This window comes from Aedes albopictus, chromosome 2 (assembly GCF_035046485.1).
Source record: "Aedes albopictus strain Foshan chromosome 2, AalbF5, whole genome shotgun sequence".
In the NCBI taxonomy this organism is placed as follows: Eukaryota; Metazoa; Arthropoda; class Insecta; order Diptera; family Culicidae; genus Aedes; species Aedes albopictus.
In genome coordinates this window covers 388620316-388640413 of record NC_085137.1, presented here as the reverse complement: position 1 = coordinate 388640413, position 20098 = coordinate 388620316, and the positions used below count along the sequence as shown (strand labels likewise).

Genomic DNA, 20098 nt, shown 5'->3' with positions numbered 1-20098 from the left:
TGGAAAATATGGCGCGGCACTCGCGGACGAGCTGTTGAACTCGTCGCGTCAATTGAATCTAGGGTATATGTACAACCCAGCTGCCCGGGTTGTATTTAGATGGGACAATTTGCACCCAAAGAGACAGGTACACGGCTCACAAGTTTCGCTTTGTGTGAGGCGGTATATTATGATTCAATAAGGACCGAACAACGTCGCAGGACTGCAGAAGGAAATGTGGAAAGAGGAACTTTTTCGGGATTGTTTTCAAACTTGGTGAAATTAGATGAAGAAGTTTCACTTCCATTTCTTGATTGCGATTCAATGGATGATTGTGTTTGCTTTGTATAGGGATAATATTAATTTCACGTTCACTCAATCTGAAAAGTTTATGAATTTGAAAGAGTGGTGCTAGATTTTTCGCTCAATCTTATTTCAGTAGACAGAAATTTCATCGAAAGGATGCTTTCCTGGGGGTCGTTATGTCTGTTTGTTCCGTAAAGGCCGGAAGAAGTTGTAAACGTTGTAATCGATGATGCTGAATCATTAGGCCGAAGGTCATTAGGGTGAATGGTCATCAGGACGAATTAAAAGTTAGCCGTTGTTTTTACCTTTTCCAACAATTTTTGCCAAAAACTAGTTTAACAATGAAACTAGAAAGCATAGCCTATGTTTTGAAGAAGGAAAAAATTTTTGAATTGAATATCAGCAGTTTCAGCGCCAAAAACTATTTACGCAATGATATTGCGCCCAAACCCCAAAATTTTATTCACCAAATTGGGCTTCCGCGCCGCTGACCCAGCGCCAGATTCGGCGACAAAGGGAGCTGTCAAATCTCTTTAATTTTTTTTTCTCATTGAAGTCAATGTTTACATTTGTTCACCGTATCACTAAAAGCAGCACGCAAGATGACTTTGCTCCTGAAACAAGAAGTTTATCGGAAACACGCCTCAGCGAACACAGTATATCACTGTCTTTACGGATTCTACGTACTCGGATTACCACGGAAATCTCTGGCCACAATATACGGAAAGACATTAGCAACTATATGCAACTGGATCAGGCAATATGAAGCGCACGGTTTTTTCAGCAGGAAAGAACGAGAAAGTGTTTACAAGAAGTTTCCTCTAAAAATGCGTAAGTGGATTGTACAACTCTATGCCGAAGAACCGGTACTGTTCCTGGACGAAGCAAAGGCGAAATTTGAAAAGCAGTTCAACGTGTCCATCAGTGTGGCTTCAATCTGCAGAATATTGCATTCAGAGAACATCTCCTGGAAGTGCATTGAACGAAGAGCGATCCAAATCCGCGAAAGAGATGTTCTAGAGTTCTGTGCAGAGTTATCATCTATCCGATGGGATTTGTACAATTTGGTTTTTATCGATGAAGTATCCTTCGATAGTCGTGGGATGCTTCGTAATCGTGGTTATGCAGCTGTAGGAAAAAGAGTGTTGTATCGCGGTGAGTTCAAACGCAAACCCCGGGTATCCGTTCTATGCTTTCTCTCGGAATGTGGCCTTCTGGAATCATATTACACAGACGGCACTTTCAACAGGAAGAAATTTTTTGACTGTTGTCGAGATTTTGCGATAAACAGTAAGAAAGTCTTCCAACACCCCGGATTTCACTCTGTTTGGATTTGGGACGGAGCACGGATCCACTGTGATCCAAACATAACCCGTTACCTACGCTCTTTGGGAATACACATAATTTACCTGCCGGCTTACTGTCCGTTCTTTAACCCGATTGAAATACTCTTTGGATTCGTTAAACAAAAAATGAAAAGAAATTACGTTGAAAATTCGAATGAAAATTTGGTGTTGTTTGTGGGCAAAATATTGGATTCATTCAAATCTTTCAGTGCGACGAACATTTTCCGAAAATGTGGCTACTATGCGGGAGGAGTGTTCGACCCTAACAACGGTTTGCGACAACAGAGAGAAGTATTCGGTTCTAACACAAATGTCCATGGATCGTTCGAACAATAACGCATTCAGAGCAATAAATATGTTTAATTGAAATGTTGTGTTTTATTTTACTCTATTGATTCTAAAATTGACATCGAGCTCAATCATGATCAGTATCCAAGCAGTCATTTACGCCTTCTGCCAATGAGAGACTAAACTCATTCTCCGCAACAGATGCAGACTGTGCTACAACAGTCAACAGTTTTTCGTCCTCCGTAACTTTCTCCACAAGGCTATTGACGATCACCTTCATGTCAGCCATTAGAACGGAAATATTGTCGAAAGTAGCCTGCAGCGTCTTCACTTTTTGGCCATAACCGGCATTCACAGTTTTCGCTACCTGTAGATCTTTCCGCATTGCAGAGAGCTTAGCAGAAGCATTCTCTAGTCCCGGTCGGAACACAGTCAACAAATGATCAGGAGGAGTACCCTTAGCCAAAGCTTCCCTCGCATGCGCCGGTGATGATTGGATGAAGTTAGCCCACATGCTCCAATTAATATCTGCGACGTCCGTGTACCGCCAGGAATGCTCCGATTTCAGCTGATTTTTAAGGAGTTCAGCTTCGCGGGTTGAATGCGCACCAGCTCTATCTTTTTGCACGGGTTGAATGAGCTTGCTATCCGCTTGCATCCACATTTGTAGTGATTGCACAGACAATGAATACGAATGAATTATCATATTCAACTGCTTACCATTCCATTTCATTAGGGCCTCAATAGTCTTCGATTTGTTGAGGCTGTACACTTTTTTGGATTCAGGATCCTGCATCAAGATGTAGTCTTCCATGTCCGTAATATCAGGGGTTACCTTCGGGGACCACTCGACGTCATATTCAAGCTTCGTAGAACCAGATAGTCTACGACTGTTTGAAAAAACCAAGGCTCTGTTACAGAACGAGCTCGCCGCACTCCACATAGATTCGAAAATTTCCTCCACGGTGTCTCCAACAAATTCAAAGGTGTCTCCAACTTCATTTGATCGCTGTCCTTTAAAATCCTTTAGCACAACGGTAGCTTTGAATTGAATCAATCGGTCATCGGCTTCAAGCTTTTCGGCATGCAGCGGATCCTCATCATCGTCATCACTCGGGACGTGGCGCGCTTGTCCTTGAGAATCGTCATGATTTTCCTCGAAGTCCATGTCCAGGTATTCTGCTTCTGGATTGTCGGAGGTGTTTAGGTGCTCGCTTTTCTCATTGCCATCCATCGTTGTGCTGGAAAGAATTCTTTAATTTATATAAGACACGATATTATTAAAATGTTGCTTACCACCAGTGAATATTTTCCCCCAGAAATTCGGAATCAGTTCCGCTTGTTTGTTATTTATGTTGCTTCTTGCTCTTCACTGCACAAGCATCTGACAGTTTGATCGTGCCATGTAGCGAAAACTATATGCCCAACATTGCATTTCAACGTCCCTCTACGTTCGCAGAAGGTATCGCTCGAACTGAATGGCAGCTCATCCAGCGACACTTTTAAAATTTTCAATGCAAAATGCAATAGCTCTAGATCCAAAAATACTGAACCGATTTCAATCTGTTCTGTATGTAAAGTATTCATGTAGAAATATTGTGTAAAAATTTCATTCGATTCGATCTAGCCGTAATAAAGTTATAGCCGTATATGTGGCACAACGGGTGAAAAAATTTGCTAAAATCTTATTTTATGATATTAACAATATCTGCGCCAATACCAAACTGAATTTGTTGCGATTGTTATGGCATTAGCTACACATTATATATTATTCCTGTTCAAAAAAATATTTGATTTTGTGAACGCAATGAAAAGCTATACATTATTTTCTGTGTCCAAATTTCATCGAATACAGTCTTTACTTCCCTGGTTCTAGTGCACCATAGAACAATCAACAAACGAAATGAAATGATTATGATGCAACAGTTTTTAGAATCATTGTCTCCTCATCAGCTAAACTCAAATGCTTTTTCCTTTTTTCAACTGTCGAACTATTTATAAACAATTCAGTTTTGGGGTGTTTTTATGAATTTTTAAACTACGTAACGGCAAATAATTCAACCTCAAGAAATTCAATCTTGTGTTCTGATGCAGCCATGCTGAGGGACGACGGAGTACACATTATAGAGCGACACGGTTAAATACTAATGCACACTGTGAACGCGCAGGCGCGAAAGAAGAAACACAAAGAAAGAGAAAAGTTACTCACGGAATAATACATCGACATATTATTCCGTACGGAAAATCAACAACTGACTGACAGCATCGCACGACAGTGCCATCTGTTGGCAAATAGCTTTCTGGCTGCGAATTACTTATCAACTGCGAACGCTTAAGTAATTTTGATTGCAAAAGTTTTACGTGAGCATTACTTGTCCTATCCTTTTACACAGTACTTATCAAGTGGAAACTAGCCATAATAAAGAAAAAAAAAATATTTCGGATGATTCAGAAGAGGTATATGTTGGATCTCGCATTGTACTCGGCGCCGTCGTTGGCTGTTACACACGCTAGCAGCGCTATAAGCAGAGCAGCAGCAACAGCCCATTCAACTATTGTGAACTGTCATCTTTTCATTGCTAAAAGCAGTAAATGCCCAGAGCAACGGTAGGCATGGTAAAGCGTGCTACCGTGCGCTCTGCTGCTTTATACTTATCCGTACTGCTTCCCCTATAAAAAGGAAGCCCTAAATGTATTGAATGTTAGTGTGCTATATCATATCACCGCCGTGTGGAGCACTGCCACACGGTGGTGCGAATAAACGTTAGTAGTTTGAATCAACAGTTTTCTCTCGTCGTCTGGAGTCCCGTCGGTTAGTAAAAGTACACAGCGTAGGGCCGTAAAGACATCCTGGCCGAAACAGTATACATTTGGGACAATGGTGGTTCCACAGACAACCAGACGTAACACTCTTCAAAACGGCTTGGCACATGCATTTAACGATCAATTCAAATTTCATTTGATTTGCGCGATCGTTCCATCAGATGCGCTAGTGTTCGATCGCTTTGACGTTTGTCAGTGTACACGTTGCTGAATGATGCAAACGAAAATTATAGGCAATTTGTGTAGTAGTGTGCGTGTCAGCAAAACGTCAAATCGAAATCCATCATGGCTGACAGTGTCGCGCGCGGTTCTACCAACAGGTGGCAGTGTGCTCATGAAAATGACACCGGGCAAAAGTTTTTGATGAATTTCTTTTAAAAGTTACGTCTGTTTGTCTGTGGTGGTTCCCTAAACTCAAATCTACCCGTCCTACAGGTACAAATTTTGAAATTTTATGAACAAGTGAGCTTGTAGTCAGAACTGCCACAGGGTTGTATACGTGAAAAAATGGCACCCCTTAGTTTATTTTTAATCAGCAAGGCAATGCAACAAGATTTTTTTTTTTGAAACTATTTTTTAAGCTTACAGCCCTAGTAGAATACTTCGAGATAGTAAAATAAACGAGAGGATGCCAACCCTTTTTGTGCATGAAACATAGGTAGGGGTAATGTGAAAGCTCTGCTTGTAATGGGTGTAGAATGACGTAAAAGAGATTTTGATTATTTCCGTTAAGTCTTAAGTCATAAATTTGAAAGAATTACTGATTTTGATTCGCAATATAGATGAAAAGTGAGGTTACGAGACGTCACCGGATAATAAACATGTGGTATTATTCATGTTAATATTTTTTACATTCACATTTGAATGCATTTGAAAAACATTTTCGTAAAATTAACGCCATGATTTGGTAAAAACGGACGAAATCCACACAAAAACACAAAATTCTCCGCGCGAACCGCGTGACTTCCGCATCAAAAACAGTGCATGCACTGTTTTGTCGTGCGTCGCGCGGCTAAACGCTTTCCGCTTCGCATCGTTCCGCGCGCACTCTGGCATGTTGTGATTGTTTTACCTGTATTCTAATGAACGGAGTTCTGCCGCGCGTCGACGCGCGACCTGTCAAATGCCGCATCGCACCGCGCCGCGCCGCGTGACGCGTCCACTCTGGCCGGCACCTAATGTGTGCTCCGTCGTCCCTCAGCATGGCTGCATCTGAACACGAGTTGGAATTTCTTGAGGTTGAATAATTTGCCGTTACGTAGTTTAAAAATTTATAAAGACACCCCAAAACTGAATTGTTTATAAATAGTTCGATTATTGAAAAAAGTAAATAGCATTTGAGTTTAGCTGATGAGGAGACAATGACTCTAAAAACTGTTGCATCATAATCATTTCATTTCGTTTGTTGAATAAAATGTTCTATGGTGCACTAGAACCATGAGAAGTAAAGACTGTATTCGATGAAATTTGGACACAGAAAATAATGTATATGATTGCGTTCACAAAATCAAATATTTTTTTGATCAGGAATAATATATAATGTGTAGCTAATACCATAACAATGACAACAAATTCAGTTTGATATTGGCGCAGATATTGTTAATATCGTAAAATAAAATTTTAGCAAATTTTTTCATCCGTTTTAAAAATTGTAAAGGCTATAATTTTGATATAACTCGTCAAGACGTCTGAAAATTTGACTCGAAGTTCTTAACAGAGTATCAATAAACTGGTAAAAAAATCTTAAAATCGGTTCAATACGTTTTTCTAGTATTCAAAACTCAAATCGCCTTAGGCATATTTTAGGTATATTTTAACCATTTTATTCCGTGTGTACTATTTTGTTTGTACAACTGTCATGACTGTTCCGATTTTTATTAGCATTTGAAACTGTAAAATCATTATAAAAACTGTTCTTAGCCAAATTGCTTGAAAACTTTTCAAGTTATAACTGTGTGAATGTCACGATACAAAAAAAAAACATTTTTGATTATTATGACTTTGTGCCACATATACGGCTATAACTTTATTACGGCTAGATCAAATTGAATGAAATTTTTACACAACATTTCTACATGTATACTTTACATACAGAACAGTTTTGATTGAAATCGGTTCAGTATTTTTGAATCTAGAGCTATAACGGTGAAGAAACTTCTCAAATGGCAAAATTCTTGTTTCAACGATATCTCCACCAATATTCATCCGATTTTGATGAAATTTGTATAGTATTAGCTTTACGTAATACACTTTTCCTGGTAAAAAATTAGTCATTTACCATTTTATTATGAAATCTTTCTGAATTCCAATGATTCGTTCCGAGATCCCTACGAGAATTGCTCTGGGATTCCCTCAGAATTTCTGCTTGGGATTCCTCCAGAAATTCCATCCTAGATCTCTCTCGAAATTAATTCTGGATTGCTCCAGGAGTTCTTTCTGGGATACCTAAGGGAGCTCCCTCAGATATTATTCCAGCAATTTGTTTAGGATTTGTTCAGAACTTCCAGGAGTTCTCTCCAGGATTACTCCTGTAACTCCATACGGGATTCCTTCAGAGGTTCCTTCATGGAATTCTCTAGAAATTCCTTCCGAGATTCCTCCAGAAGATTCATATGAAATTATTCTAGAAGTTCTTTCAGGGATTCTTTCACGAGTTTTTTTTATGATTTCTCCAGAACCTTTTGGTATGTCTTCAGATTTTTATCTGGGAAGAAACTATTGAAAGAATCTCTGAAATCGCTCGTGCATATATTCCCTGCAAAACTGCTGGAGATATTCCTTAAGAAGCTGTTGGAGGAATTTTATAAGGAACTCAAGAGCAAGTCTTGGAGTACTTCCATAAAGAATAAAAAAAAAACTTCTGGAGTATTTCCATGAGCAAAATTTAAGAAACTTCCAGAATGAATTCCAAATTATGTAATCTGCGAGGAATCCCAGTAGAATTTCTTGGAGGAATCCCGGAAGGATATCCTGGATAAATTATTGGAGAAATCCCGGATGAAATTATTGTAGAATAGTTCGGAAAAACTCCTGGTAGAATCTTAGAAAACACCTCTGGAGCAAACCCCGAAGGAACTCCTAGAAGATCCCAAAATTAAAAAAAAAAACAAAATAAATAAATCCTGAATTAGAAGAAACTCACGGAGGGATTTTTTGTAGAACTTCTAATGAAAATCTCAGAGACATTTTATGAGAATCCCCTGCGAACTTCAGGTGGATTTTTCGGTGGAACATTTGGAAGAAATTCAAGAGGACTTTCTGTGAAACCCCAAAGAAAAACCTTCGTACGGAATGCCAATAGATTCATCACAAAGAATCTTTCGTGGTTCTTCATTAAATTCCCCGTGAAGCTTTGTCCTTCTAAAACTCCACAAGGTAACCGTCAGAGTCCCAGCCGAATTCCTCCCACCGTAGTCCGAACTCCAATATTGCAGAATTTATAATACGCTGTAATACCATTAAAAGATTTTTTTTTAAATTTCTTTTTATTTGTGAATTTTAACTTAGGCTAATTCTTCACACACCCATTAATTGTTCCCTCAGAATCCCAGCGTCTCTCATTAGCATTTCCCTTGGAACTCCGTTGCACGGTGTCAAAATTTCGATTATTATCGAACTTCCATGTACCTCGGATCCTTCTTCACAGAAAGTCAGCATTTTGGCTATACTTTATAATTGGAAAGTTTTAAAATAGGGTAACGGTTGAATTTTGGACCCCTAGAGGACATTGGTTTGAGTTTAATTCAAAATCAAACAGATTTAGAGGGTATTTACACATAATGATGATGTTAGTATGTTCGTAAAAGCCTCCACTGTCCGTTAAAAATTCCCACAAGGTCATTTTTGGCTGAAAATTTGGTGAAAATAACTGATTTTTGAAGCATTAGTTTTCACTGTTTTGGACAACCCAATATATTTTGGACCCTCTTCAGTATATATTTTGGACACCCGGTGTTTAAACTCGTTTGAAACTATTTTGGAAGAATTTGCCGCTTGATTACGCTGGATCACATCCTAATTACTTGATTGACAAAGGCTGATTAGACGAACTTTGCGAATTTAATGCGCTAGAATGATAAACGTTTTTGTTTACATCTGCAAGTTTCCTCAGCACCGCAATCTCTTTTTGTAAACATGATGCGACACTCGCACGGATGATGAGCTTGGCAAAAAATAATTTCAAGGCAAATAAGGATATTTCCAGTGAGGGAATGATTGCTGCACGTGCAGAGCGATCTTATTTAGCGAATGATTATAAAAATTTTCGTCATCTCATCATTAACCCTCTAATACCCAAATTTTTGATTTTGATCTAAATATCATTTTTCGTCGTCTAAAATCGATTTAAACATGTTTTGGAAGACGATTCTTTTTAATTCTCGATTTCGTGAATTTCAGTTTCTGATTTTTCTAATTTTTATTTTTGAACATCTCTAAACTTTAATATTTTTCCTGGAAGCCTATTTGGGGTACGGGTTTTTTGAGATGAAAACATTTTGAGATTTTATGATTATTTTTGAAATATTTTTATTTTAAATTTTTTTTAAAGAAAATTTTATTTTCCGTGTAAGTTTAAGGAAAATAGTTTTAGAGTGTATTCGATTCCCTTAAACTATTGAACAAGGACAGAATGATTTGGGAAAATTTTAAAATAAGATAATTGTAGCGATTCAATACAAAATAAACAATGACTTCTAAAAGGTGTTTAAAACATCAATTTTTCAATGATTTTTTAAAAATGTTAAAACGCTTTAAAATGCACCAAAAACCATTTTGAGATATACAAAACAGTCCTAAATATCATCCAAAAATATAAAATTTTTGATTTTCTACGAAACAAAAATTACAAAAATGCTCAAACTATACCCCGTCTAAAGGCGGGGTTGGGTATTAGAGGGTTAAACCTGTGTAAGTTGTTGTAAAAGGACACAGGGGGTCCAAAATATATGGGGGTCCAAATTATATTGGTTACCCTATTCCATCGGGGAAATTTTGATTTATCTAAGTTTTTGGCTATTTTCCATACTAAAATTAATTAAATACTGATTTTAACCAAAAAACGTCCCAAACAAAATGTATGGGAAAATTTTCACCGATAAAATATTTTCTCGTCTTCCGATTATGAATATCCCAGTCAACACACGATCGCATAAGATGTTGAATAGGATGCAAAAGTGGAGGCGATATACGCACTTTTTACACGCGGTTAAATGGAAGCATGTACGCATATGGCCTCCACTTTAGCATCCTATTCAACATCATATAAGACTTTGTGTTGGCTGGGATATAGCCCAAATACTAACAATTTCCGAAGAAAAATCCGAGGTACATGAAAGTTCGATAAAAATCGAGATTTTGACACCGTGGCGATGAAATCTCACTGTCTGGATTTTCCCCATACGCGCGCAAAAATTAAATTTAAATTTCAATCACACTTCCTGAGGAAACGAACAAAATTTCTCTAAGTCCAAATCGTAAACAACAAGGTCACGAACAACGAACAATTTATCTAGCAACCGCCGTATGCAGTGCCCTTTTCTTCACATCCTTCTTACAGCATCGTTTCGTAAAAATGCTGTCGGTTAAACAAATGTCAAAATTACTTACGGAAAAAGGAGGAATTTTACTTGAGCGCTCTACTTGGGAACTGGAAACTTACCATTAAAGAGGCTTTCAGCCAGACGCTGGTTCACCTCTCGTCATCCGAAATAAATAAATAGCATTTGAAGGTGCATTTTGATAAATGGTTCATTTTTAATTTTAGGTTGAGCACAATAATTACATATTATGGACATCTTGGACATTTTTCATCAGATAACTCTTAAAAACTGTTGAAATGTTATGGCTTTTAAACCGAGAGAGAGAGACAGCTCGCTTTGATTGTGTGCTACTTGTTGTCAAGACGAACCTATCACAAACTGTCTCTGCAACCCGAGTTGGGAATTATACATTGATGGTGTGAAGTGATCCAATACATATCCAAAAAATCTTATCAAAACTTCTCACCGTTTGTTGTAATTCAAAAGATATAATAATTATGGTCAGTTTAATATAATAACTTATTAATAAAATAGTTATGGTCAGTATTCATGTGCAAAGGTGAGGGAAATTATGAAAACTTTTCAGTTTGCTTTACGAACAGACGCGTTGCACCGCGTTCACTGTGGCTATCAAGCCGCGTTGGAAGCCGCGTCAAAAACGCGCCGCACCGCGTCGCGTCGCGTGATGCGTCCACTCTGGCCGCAGCCATAGAGCGACACGGCTAAATACTAAGGCTGCGGCCAGAGTGGACGCGTCACGCGACGCGACGCGGTGCGGCGCGTTTTTGACGCGGCTTCCAACGCGGCTTGATAGCCACAGTGAACGCGGTGCAACGCGTCTGTTCGTAAAGCAAACTGAAAAGTTTTCATAATTTCCCTCACCTTTGCACATGAATACTGACCATAACTATTTTATTAATTAGTTATTATATTAAACTGACCATAATTATTTTATCTTTCGAATTACAACAAACGGTGAGAAGTTTTGATAAGATTTTTTGGATATGTATTGGATCACTTCGGGCCCATATAGCCGAGGCGGTAAACGCACGGGTATTCAGCATGACCATGCTGAGGGTGACGGGTTCGATTCCCGGTCGGTCCAGGATCTTTTCGTAAAGGAAATTTCCTTGACTTCCTTGGGCATAGAGTATCTTCGTGCCTGCCACACGATATACACATGCAAAATGGTCATTGGCAGAGGAAGCTCTCAGTTAATAACTGTGGAAGTGCTCATAAAACACTAAGCTGAGAAGTAGGCTTTGTCCCAGTGAGGACGTTACGCCAAGAAGAGGAAGAGGAGGAGGATCACTTAACACCATCAATGTATAATTCCCTACTCGGGTTGCAGAGACAGTTTGTGATAGGTTCGTCTTGACAACAAGTAGCACACAATCAAAGCAAGCTGTCTCCTCTCTATCGGTTTAAAAGCCATAACATTTCAACAGTTTTTAAGAGTTATCTGATGAAAAATGTCCAAGAGATATGTGATTATTGTGCTCAACCTAAAATTAAAAATGAACCATTTATCAAAATGCACCTTCAAATGCTATTTATATATTTCGGATGATTCAGAAGAGGTATACATTTGGGACAATGGTGGTTCCCTAACCTCAAATCTACCCGTCCTACAGGTACAAATTTTGAAATTTTATGAACAAGTGAGCTTGTAGTCAGAGCTGCCACAGGGTTGTATACGTAAAAAAATGGCACCCCTTAGTTTATGTTTAATCAGCAAGGCAATGCAACAAGTTTGTTAACCCTTATGTGTCCGACAAGGTACCCAGCGCCCATTTGGAAAGCACGGTGTAGAAAAAAGCAAAAATTTTGTCGGACACATAACGGTTAACTCAAAATTAATGTATTTTTATTTTGAAACTATTTTTTAAGCTTACAGTCCTAGTAGAATACTTCGAGATAGTAAAATAAACGAGAGGATGCCAACCCTTTTTGTGCATGAAACATAGGTAGGGGTAATGTGAAAGCTCTGCTTGTAATGGGTGTAGAATGACGTAAAAGAGATTTTGATTATTTCCGTTAAGTCTTAAGTCATAAATTTAAAAGAATTACTGATTTTGATTCGCAATATACAGGGTGTTCAATAAGTTCGGATACATTATATAACTTGAATCAATTTCACATCTGTAATTCAGATTTTCAAAGCAAATGTCTTTGTTGAAAGGTCATATAACACTGATCAAATATAGCATATGGTTTTGAATAAAGTGTTTTTCTACTTTTTTTTATAAGCCTTAGATGTATCTAAAGTTTGTTAGTTCCGGCACGCTGGAATAATTTTCGATAAGTTGCTCAAGCTACAGAAGTCTAAAACGTTGACTTTTGTGTTAACATCTCCCTATACTAAATTAGAATAACTAAATCAATAGACAAAAGCTTTACACTGCTATTTCAGTGATGATATGGTGATAAATTCGCAAGTTTAGTCAAAATGTGCTTAAATCTATGAAAAAGGCATAAATACATTATATAAAGCCAATTTTGGTTAAAATTTGCCACAACAGGGATATAGTCAAGTTTTGGAAAAGATAATGATAGATTAAACTGAGATATAACGCAGCCTTGCTTTTTGACAAAACAAAAATCATTAAAACAGGTACAGCGGCAATTTTAGCAATTTTAAAGATCAAAATAAAATGAGTCCATACTTCACCCAATTTGAATTTTATAGATTATTTCGTATGGTCATAGTTGCTACCACTAATGCTGAGGACAACAACCTAATTTGATTTAACTTAACACCATTACTCAATAAAAACTAGACGAAATACCAATGACAGACGTGCGTGCCGGCTGAAATGATCTTGAGACACATTTGCAATTATTACAAAAGGATAAAGGACAGTTTGTTTCAAAACATATACTGTATTTGATCAGTATTATGTGAGCTTTCAATTAATACATTCACTTTGAAAATCTGAATTACAGATGGGAAATAAATTCAATTTTACTGTGTATCCGAACTTATTGAACACCGTGTAGGTGAAAAGTGAGGTTACGAGACGTCACCGGATAATAAACATGTGGTATTATTCATGTTAATATTTTTTACATTCACATTTTAATCCATTTGAAAAACATTTTCGTAAAATTAGCGCCATGATTTGGTAAAAACGGACGAAATCCACACAAAAATACAAAATTCTCCGCGCGAACCGCGTGACTTCCGCATCAAAAACAGTGCATGCACTGTTTTGTCGTGCGTCGCGCGGCTAAACGCTTTCCGCTTCGCATCGTTCCGCGCGCACTCTGGCATGTTGTGATTGTTTTACCTGTATTCTAATGAACGGAGTTCTGACGCGCGTCGAAGCGCGACCTGTCAAATGCCGCATCGCACCGCGCCGCGTGACGCGTCCACTCTGGCCGGCACCTAAGGTGCCAGCCAGAGTGGACGCGTCACGCGGCGCGGCGCGGTGCAATGCGGCGTTTGACAGGTCACGCGGCGACGCGCGGCAGAACTCCGTTCATTAGAATACAGGGAAAACAATCATAACATGCCAGAGTGCGCGCGGAACGATGCGAAGCGGAAAGCGTTTAGCCGCGCGACGCACGACAAAACAGTGCATGCACTGTTTTTGATGCGGAAGTCACGCGGTTCGCGCGGAGAATTTTGTATTTTTGTGTGAATTTCGTCCGTTTTTATCAAATCATGGCGCTAATTTCACGAAATTGTTTTTCAAATGCATTCAAATGTGAATGTAAAAAATATTAACATGAATAATACCACATGTTTATTATCCGGTGGCGTCTCGTAACCTCACTTTTCACCTATTCTGCGTATCAAAATCAGTAATTCCTTCAAATTTATGACTAAAGAATTAACGGAAATAATCAAAATCTCTGTCATTCTACATCCATTACAAGCAGAGCTTTCACATTACCCTTATCCATGTTTCATGCACAAAAACGTTTGGCACCCTCTCGTTTATTTTATTTTCTAAAAGTATTCTACTAGGGCTGTAAGCTTAAAAAAAGTTTCAAAATAAAAATATACTATTTTTGAGTTAACAAACTTGTTCCATTGCATTGCTGTTTAAAAATAAACGAAGGGGTGCCATTTTTTTACGTATACAACCCTGTGGTAGCTCTGACTACAAGCTCACTTGTTCACAAAATTTCAAAATTTGTACCTGCAGGACGGCTAGATTTGAGGTTAGGGAATCACCATTGTCCCAAATGTATACCTCTTCTGAATCATCTGAAATAAATAGCAGTTGAAGGTAAATTTAGATAAATGATTCATTTTTAATTTTAGGTTGAGCACAATAATCACATATCTCCTGAAAATTTTTCATCAGATAACTCTAGACAACTGTTGAAATGTTATGGCTTTTAAACCGATAGAGAGGAGACTGCTCGCTTTGATTGTGTGTTACTAATTGTCAAGGCAAACCTGTCACAAACTATCTCTGCAACCCGAGTTGGAAATTGGATGGTGTGAAGTGATCCAATATACAAAAAATCTTATCAAAACTTCTCACCGTGTGTTGTAATTTGAAAGATAAAATAATTATGGTGAGTTTAATAAAATAATTAATAAATAAAATAGTTATGATCAGTATTCATGTGCAAAGGTGACGGAAATTATGAAAACTTTTAAGTTTGCTTTACGAATAGACGCGTTGCACCGCGTTCACTGTGGCTATCAAGCCGCGTTGGAAGCCGCGTCAAAAACGCGCCGCACCGCGTCGCGTCGCGCGACGCGTCCACTCTGGCCGCAGCCTAATGCACACTGTGAACGCGCAGGCGCGAAAGAAGAAACACAAAGAAAGAGAAATGTCCCTTTTACTCACGGAATAATACATCGACATATTATTCCGTACGGAAAATCAACAACATGACTGACAGCATCGCATGACAGTGCCATTTGTTGGCAAATCTTTCTGGCTGTGAATTACTTATCAACTGCGAACGCCTAAGTAATTTTGATTGCAAAAGTTTTACGTGAGCATTACTTGTCCTATCCTTTTACACAGTACTTATCAGGTGGAAACCAGCCATAAGGATAAAAAAACCAAGTTGGCACTGTGTAATTTTGGGAGCGCTTAGTTCAGTTTATAGGCCAACAAATCTTCGAAGTGCTTTCTTCACCTGGCTGCCACCATTGCATTACTTTGTCTTTTGGCGAATTTATTCCTCGATTACTGCACACAGCGCTCACAGGCGCAGTTTTAAGTCGCGCATCATTGACAGTTGCTTAAAACCTTCGCATACTGTTCCGATCCATGCTTTCCAATCATACTCTCTTCAGGCTGAAGTGTTTAAACATTTTTTAATCTACTCTTTACTCGAAAAAAGAGATTCTGAGCTCGTGATTAAAAATGAGAGCGGATGTTAAGGACAGAGAAAAAAGTGAATCTTTGGTGTTTTAGTATAAGATTTTTTTGCATGTTATAACAGAACAAATATTTTTTTACGCCTTTTTTTGCTGTAACTGGGACACAGCCTTTCGCAGCTTATAGTAGAGTTACTCGCCAGTTGTTGAAAGGTTAGTACTGAAATGTTTGTTTTCATTTTTTTTGTTTCGTGGATAATTCCACTATCGTTGAAAAATGTCTAGATTCATTCATTTCTTATACTTCACATTGAATTTGAATTCTCTTAAAATAAATTTTGTAGGAGAAAATAGAACATTTGCATCGGATGTCTGGAACACAAATGTTGAACGCTTTCAAGCTCTGCTTTTCGACCCTCTGAAACATTTTGGAAGGCTGTGAATCCCCTGAAAACCCCTTAGGCCATTTTAAAACCCTAGAACAACTTCCGAAACTCCCTGAAACGCTTTTAAAAGCTCTTGGAACACTGGAAGCCGATAGAATACCCATCGACGCCTCTAAAACCCCTCGAAAGCCATTGGATCATTCCTGAAAACCCTTGTAATACCTTTGGAACGCTCGGAAATACCCTTGAGACCGCTTTATCTCTCTGAAGTTCTCTGAAATATCCCTGAATCCTCTTGAAATGCACGAATAGGTGAAGTGAACAAAATATGGCGTCATACTAACAGTATAGGTTATGCTAGTGCTCAATAATTGGGTCATGAATACATAACGAAAGTATGATAAAAAAAATAATCTTATTTTATGAAGTAACAATTATAATATTATTTTAGGCAATGTTAAACTGGACGAGTCTTATAGGAATATCTGAGATAATCCGTAGTTAATTTCTGTCAGGAGGGAGTCCGTTGAGCAATTTCAGAAGGAATCCCTAGAGGTGTCCCTAGAGAAATTTCTGGATAAACCACTGTATTAATTCCTAGAAGAATCATTGCAGGAACTCCTATTTAGATGTCTGAAGAAATCCCTGTTAGGATTCCGGATAACATTTCTTTCGAAATTCCTGAAAAATATTCTGCAGAAAAAGTTGGAGAAATATTTGAAGAAATGCCAGTAGAAATGGCTTGAGAAATTTTAGCATTTATCCCAGGAGAATATTCAGAACACACACAATTTTGAATGTAACTTCCGTAATTTTTTGACAAAATTAAAACATCTGAACATAGCAAAATGGCATTGTTAACATTTTTCACACGATTTTGATATATACTATACCGTGTCCCAGTCTTGGAATAACTGGAGAAATTACTGAAAGCATAAAGATTTTTAAAGAAACCTTTCAAAGGACCTGCACAGCAATCTCTGGATGAATTTTCGGTGGAATTTCTGGAAAAATTCAAGCAGGAATTCCTGAAAGAATACATGAAAAAAACAGAATAACTCACGGAGTTATTTAATTTTTCTTTTAAGAAATCTAAGGGACTTGAGTTCCTGAAAACATAACTGAAAAAAAAAATCCCTCAAAATGTCTGAAAAAATGCCAGTAGAAGATCCTCAAGGATTCTCAAAAATCTTCTGGAAGTACCACAGGAGAAATTCCTGAACAAAAACATTAGAAATATCTGGAGGAATACCCGGAAGAATTCCTCGAGGAGCACCAGCAAAAAAGCCTGCAAGAATCCCAGAACAAATTCTTGGAAGAATTGTAGCAAGAATGTTCGGAGGAATTGCAGCAGGGATTCCTTAGAAAATCCTAAGAGGAGTTTCTGATAGAACCCCTACAAAAATCTCTAGATAAATTCCCGGATAAATTAATGGAGCAATTCTAGGAAGAATTATTTAAGAAATCCTTACAGAAATCTCTGGTTGCATCTCTAAAGAAGTTCCTGTAGAAATTCTAGGAAAAAGTCCTGCAGGAATACCAGAAGTTATTTCTGAAAGAATCCCATTAGAAATTCCTGAAGAAATCTCAAAAAACTTTTGAAAGTATCACAGGAGAAATGCTTGAAATAAAAAAAAAACTTGGGTAATATCTGAGGGGATACTTATAGTGATTCTCAGACGAGTTTATCGAGTAAAATACTGAAGTAATCTCAGGAGAAATTCCTGAAGAAATCGCAGCAAGAATTTCTGGAGGAATCCCAACGAAGATTCTGGAAGTAATCCAAAGAGAAATTACAGAAACAACCCCTATAAAAATCTGTTGATAAATTCTTAGATGGATCTTTGGAGTATCCATCAAGGATCCCATTAGAAATCTCTGGATACATCCCTAGAAATACCATCAAAAATTTCTAGAGGAATCTTCTTGATTTCTGGAGGTGTCAGAGGAGGAAATTCTAAAGGAAATATCTGAGTGATTCTAATTGAAACCTTATCAAGAATTTCGGATGAAAGTTCAGGAGAAATACCTGCAGGAACACCAGCAGAAATTTCTGGAAGAATCCGACCAGAAATTTATGAAGGAATCACAGCACGTGTTTCTGAGGGAATCACACCAGAAAGGTTTCAAATATAAAATCTTAAGGGAATCCCAAGTAGTATTTATGGTGGAATCTCTGAAAAAAAAAACCCTGAGGCAATCCCTGGAGAAAATTTTGAAGAAATGTTTAAAAGAATTCCGGCAGTAGTTGCTGAAGTAATTCAAGTAGAAAATCCACAGCAAAAATCTTAGAATAAATTTCCAAATTCCCAGAGCAATCTCAGCATGTATTCCTAGAGGACTCCCTGGATACATCTTTATGAAGAAGAAAGTTTTGCTTTTTTTTCATAAAGGTACGAGATTCAATTAAAGAAGTGTTTTGTTCCTAGCGTCAGTTTGAGGATATCCTACTTATAATCACAGACAACTTGTCACCTGCTACAAAATAGCATGCGACAGATTTTTATATAAATGCCGTGGAATGGATGATCCCAGATCAAAAGGAATGTTGGGGTTCCCAATTATGTACCGCAGAACACTCACGAATAGAACCACAGAACCCATCGTCGATAGCCGATCGAAGATCGGCGAAACACTCAAATGAGTAACTACCTGTCTATGCGGTGGGACAACAGACCATTAGGCCGGTCTCACAAATCTGGCTACCTGAAACCCGATGCACAGAACTCAGTTAAGATCTAATTGCACTAAAACTGATCGTTAAAAGAAACCACTCAATTGCCGAACAACCTTTTTTATCGTGCAGTGGTGGATATAGATCTGTATGAGAGCTGAGTTCAATCCTCTAAACCAAACTATCTACGAGTAGTACGATTAGTTCCGATTGACCCGTTCTGCACCAAAGAACACAAGATTGTGCTGAAGAATACCTCAAACAAGTGCGGTGAACAAGATTAAGTCCCCTGTGGGGTTATTAGATAGTTTCTTTCTTTCGGAACTTTGCATGCGTAGCATGCGTAGTATGGAGTAGATCAAAAGTGCAATGAGATCGGTAAGAAACCCAATAAAAGTGAAGTGGCCAGAACCATTATATATCCGTTGATCCCACCCAGGCCTATTTGTTAATGCCACCGAATGTGTCGTCGTGGAAGATCCGGTGAAGGCCAAGGTCGGCAAACTGCATGTGCGGTCCGCAATCGTGCGGTGAAACCGCCTGGCTGGCTACGGTGTACACCGTCCGGGGCCCGATGACTTCGCCGTTGGGATACACAGATATACTTTTACACACTTACAACACTAGCAGATAAGTACAACCATTTAGATTTAAGTTGATCTGGGGGGAAAATAAAGGGGTTTTTGCATGTAAAATTTCAATATTCTTTTTTTTATCTGGTGATTTCACGGATTAGAATCGTTAAGCAAACTTTTGAGCCAAGCCGCGAACCTGTTCAAGCTGTTTTCTGGTAGAACAGCAATTCTGGGGTTTCCCCCGTGTGACAAACTCTTGACGTTTGTTCTATTTCAAAGATAACTGTTTTGTCTAGGGTTGAATCTACGCTGACTGAGAACTGTTCAACGTTACTGGAATTCCCGGAAAAACTCTCGATATCTCGTCGTAATTGTCGGAAATTGTCGGGTGCATATACTCTTATTCATATTGGTTAGAGCCCGAAGCCAATTACGATACCATACAGTAACTAAAAACAAGGATTGTAGCAATAGAGTTGTGAGCTATTGGGGTAGGAATGTGGTAATTTGTTAAAAATATTTGATCATTTTTAAAAGTTACACGTATGCATACATATGAAATGAAACATGCTGACGGGTGTCCGGCCATTTGGCCGAACGCCATTTGGCCGAACGCCATTTGGCCGAATGCCATCTGGACGAATGGTCGTTTGGCCGAATGCCATTTGGCCGAATCATGGTCGAAGGAATTTTTTGACATTCTAATTACCAATATGATCATAATAAATATTTTCTTCTTTTAATCATAGGCTGTTCTTTCTAGTTTTGACATCGATAGATTATGTTGATTGTATAACATTTTGCCGAAAACCATTTCGCGGAATTCCTTTTCGCGGTGTAACATTTCGCCGAATGACATTTGGCGGAATGTACCATTTCGCGGAATGC

General features: G+C 38.3%; 3 protein-coding genes across 8 annotated transcripts in view; 2 read left to right on the top strand and 1 right to left on the bottom strand.

Annotated features, from left to right (window-relative positions):
* Nucleotides 1–20098, top strand: part of LOC109400676 (dachshund homolog 1) — a 424184-nt gene that overhangs the window by 274436 nt on the left and 129650 nt on the right. The window lies entirely within an intron of this gene.
* Nucleotides 888–2091, top strand: LOC134287285 (uncharacterized). The gene has a single exon (XM_062848939.1). It carries the CDS (start codon nucleotides 888–890, stop codon nucleotides 1965–1967), a length of 1080 nt encoding a protein of 359 aa, XP_062704923.1. The 3' UTR covers nucleotides 1968–2091.
* On the bottom strand, nucleotides 2047–3442 carry LOC109409633 (uncharacterized). Its single transcript, XM_019683092.3, has 2 exons — nucleotides 3216–3442; nucleotides 2047–3160 (listed from the first exon to the last, which is right to left on the bottom strand). The coding sequence occupies exon 2, from the start codon at nucleotides 3151–3153 to the stop codon at nucleotides 2047–2049; it is 1107 nt and encodes a 368-aa protein (XP_019538637.3). The 5' UTR covers nucleotides 3154–3160; nucleotides 3216–3442.